Source organism: Nicotiana tabacum, chromosome 12, assembly GCF_000715075.1.
Source record: "Nicotiana tabacum cultivar K326 chromosome 12, ASM71507v2, whole genome shotgun sequence".
In the NCBI taxonomy this organism is placed as follows: Eukaryota; Viridiplantae; Streptophyta; class Magnoliopsida; order Solanales; family Solanaceae; genus Nicotiana; species Nicotiana tabacum.
Genome location: NC_134091.1, coordinates 102,974,834 through 102,978,612, shown reverse-complemented (window position 1 = coordinate 102,978,612; position 3,779 = coordinate 102,974,834). Strand labels below are relative to the sequence as shown.

The 3,779-nt window shown below is 34.6% G+C and overlaps 1 protein-coding gene across 1 annotated transcript; it reads right to left on the bottom strand.

Annotated features, from left to right (window-relative positions):
- Positions 1 to 2,229: 2,229 nt before the first annotated feature.
- LOC142167304 (putative late blight resistance protein homolog R1A-3) lies at positions 2,230 to 3,570 on the bottom strand. Its single transcript, XM_075227468.1, has 2 exons — positions 3,527 to 3,570; positions 2,230 to 2,671 (listed from the first exon to the last, which is right to left on the bottom strand). Exons 1-2 carry the CDS (start codon positions 3,568 to 3,570, stop codon positions 2,230 to 2,232), a joined length of 486 nt encoding a protein of 161 aa, XP_075083569.1.
- Between the last annotated feature and the right edge of the window lie 209 nt (positions 3,571 to 3,779).

Below are 3,779 nucleotides of genomic sequence, written 5' to 3'. Positions count from 1 at the left end.
ACAATTGAGATCTCCTGAGGCCGAATATGGAATAAAGTGATAAGGGACACTCACCTAGACCTCTTGAGACTAGGCACGTCAAGTCCTATTGAGACCGGGTATATTCGATATCTCCTAAGGCCAGGCAGGGGCGGCCCGATGGTAAGGGGCCTCAAGTAACCGCTTGAGGCCCCATATTTATGGGGGTCCAAAATTTTCTAATATTAAATAGTTGCATATGATAATTTTTTTTTAAAAATATCTAATATATAAAAAAATGCATTTTTCATGAAAAAGGAAATAAGAGATAATTTGGTAATATGAATAGTTACTTTTGGGATTCAACCCTAAACTTTAGGTGTGAATATGTTTCTTGACTCCTTTATACACTATCATCATTATCATGAGGCACATATTACTTTGATTACTTTGTCTTTCTTTACAAGTCTACTATCTCATAAAATATTTCGTCAAGTAAGATAGCAAAAGGCAATTGCAACCCCTTTTTTGTCAAAGCTTTCCCGGCATTGCACCAAAAATATTGAAGCAACAAAAGAAATATCAAGTTATCTATAACTGTTTGTTAAACCAGGTTCAATTGTTCCGTACTTTTCTTATTACTTTGCATCTAGAATTTGTTATTTTTTTATATCTTTTGTTTGTAAGTATATGTATCATCTTTTTATTTATTTATTATGAATTTTAATATGTCAACAAGAAAATATGAATCCGCATATTAAAAATGTCAAAAAATGGAAGAATTGGAACTTTAATACAATCCCAAAATGGAGCGCTTGTTAAATTTTTAGCGAACAATAAAAATTTTATTTAAAAAATTAGGAAAAATTTTGTGGTAGATGAACAAATCACAAATATAGTTGAGTTAGACAGACAATGGAATCCAAGAAGAAGAAGAAGAAGAAATTGGTGAGTCACAGATTTTTTAGAAAATCAGGAAATCCTAAAAGAATTGAATAATAATCCTAGAAAGTAGAAACATATATAATCCTAGTCAAGAAATCGATTATAAATAAATTATTAATAATTTTATATCTCAAAAAACTAGAAAAATAAACTTTAAATAAATTTTACTACATGAGTTTTTTAATACCGAAAAACTTAGGGCCCCTCATTGAAGTTTTGGTTTTAGGCCCCAAATACCGTTGGGCCGCCCCTGAGGCCAGGTATGGCATGATGTAACAAAGACATGAGATTTTACCGAGCTCTCTTCGAGGCCGGGTATGATATGGCATGACATGATGTGACCCCAAAGAGCCGATGAATATCACATGATCCAAGATGAATATGCCCCAAAGTATGGTTGAATGATCTTATCTTGTTTTATATTAAAGGCATAGTCCCAATAAGTGACTTGACTTTTATAAAACTTGCAAGCATTCATGATTTATAGTTATTATAGCGTACTCATATCTCTTATGTTATATCTTTGATTTACATTTATACTATCAGCTTTATATACTCAATACATCTTTCGTACTAACGCTCCTTTCTTTTGGGCGTTGTGTTCATGGCCACAAATATAGATAGACCTGGTAACATCCCTCCATAATAGGGTGCTTGTTCAATGGTTGGTCGTTGTACTCCACTTCTTCGGAGTAGCTGTTCAGAAGTTAATAGGTACTAAAGCATATGCTCTAAACATTTAGGTATGGTGGGACCCTGTCCTGACCAAGTTAGGTGAGATATTACTCATAGAGGCTTGTAGACTAGTATTTTGGGAGTATGTAAATATTGTAATGGATCTATTGGCATATATATATATATATATATATATATATATATATATATATATATTGCAAGTTTCTCTTACAAGAGTGTAAGCTTTTTTAAATTCGAGTGCTATTCATGATAAAAGTTCGAGGTATGGATGTTGGTTCGAACGGGCCCTCGGGCATCGTGTGCCGGTCTCACCTCCCGGGGTTGGGGTGTGACAATTACATTTATTTTTGCCATGAAAAAACTTCTCAATTTTTCCCTCTCTTAAGCATAATAGCCAAAGGACGTCATGAATTCTGCATGTTCTGATTTTTCCACTAGTTCGTCTTCTACTAACCATAATCAAACTTCTGCCAACTAGATGTCCTAAACACTCTTCTGCCACTTCTTCCGGATTTTTATGAATAATTGTCTTCAGAAAAACCTTCAGCAACCTAAATTTTAATCAACCTATCTGCAGAAATTTCTTTATTTTCGAGGAAAACACCAATGTAAAGAAAGCACGCTTTTAAGTTACATGACAAGTAGTTGTAACTCAAAGCCAATATCGCTAAAACACTGCTCGGGGGTTGATCTAAACACTGCTCGAGGTTGAGCCAATATCGCTAATCCTTGACATTGTTCTGCTATTTTCTTCCCTATTTCCTCCAGCTGAGGAGGGCAATCTTCCTTTACAACTACCTTGTTACATAGTAATTTCCAACTATCTTCATGATTAAGGAAATGTATGTGATGAGGAGGGCAGCCATTACTAGCATAATCAGCAACTTCTAAGAACCTAGTAGTAATCATGATTTGACTTCCATTTTCATCATGGGGAAATGATCTTCTAACTAGGTCCCAAGCTTCCATGCTCCATATATCGTCCAAAGTTATCAGATACCTCTTCAGTTTCAATTTTCTATACCCATTCTCTGGTAATTGGTCATGCTCGAGTCGTGGTTCATTAGCTTTACTGTAAGATTATTAAGTCGCAGCCATAGCGGAGATTAAGACACAATCATACAATCAATTTAGAGTTAGAGTCTAAGGAAGCGTACAATTCAACTCCATCAATTCAGTAGTGACAGTGATCGGCGATTAAGCCTGAGATCAACTTCTACGATCCACTAGCTATGTGCTCTAACATCCCGGAGAACTTGACTGATGGGACGTCTACTGTTACCACGTATTCAAGAAACATAATACGCTAGGGTTTTCTTATAGCTAGGGAAAGGGGGGTTGACCTCTATTATAAAGAGTGCCTACCCATAAGAGACCAATTATATTGGGCCTCACTTATCCACACACATAATATTTAATATTAGACCTCTTATTTATCTACCACTTGGGTCACGTCACTATCCTTTAAGGCTATAACTAATTAATTTAAGTCCAAATTCCAACATTCTCCCACTTGGACGCCAATGTTAATTGAGGACAAGAAAAAAATTCTAAAACTTTTGAGTTTTGAGAAAAATATTTTATAAAAGATTTTAGACTCTATGGTAGCCATACTACTCACATAGACAAGGATAGAATGACCCATGTAATAATTCATCCGGTCTCAACGGAGAACATTAACAATGAATCGTAGTAGGCATCACATCATTTCAAGATACGAGTTCTATCTATGATTACATGTGCTAGAATTTCTATCAGTATAGATTAAACATGTGTGCTAAGCATATTATCTTTCTAATCAAGGTGAACAGATCCACACCTCTTAGAAAAAAATAATCCTCCAAGTGATATAATAACCATATCACCTCAGGAGTCTCCAAGTAACACTAAAATCATATCACCTTAGGAAGTTTTCCTTGTGCCTTACCTGGGATAATCAAGGCAACAAGCAGCAAAACTCAAAGATACCATGAGTTTATGCAATATCCAATTGGAATAAAAAATAAATAAATTATCATGTTAGTCAATAAGCATAACATATATAAAATAACACAAGCTTGCATAAAAATAAAATTTATTAAAAGCAATATCTCAGTCATCAATTATAAAGTAACCCCCACTGACTAAAGCACATCAAAAGACTCTAAAATACCTGTGTTTTGAGCATGTTCATTGAACAC

Bases quoted from the DNA above. Each gene is read 5' to 3' on its own strand.
- LOC142167304 (XM_075227468.1), bottom strand. From the start codon at position 3,570: ATGGTATCTTTGAGTTTTGCTGCTTGTTGCCTTGATTATCCCAG. The intron at 2,672-3,526 runs GTAAGGCACAAG...ATAATCTTACAG, and splicing joins TGTTGCCTTGATTATCCCAG to TAAAGCTAATGAACCACGAC.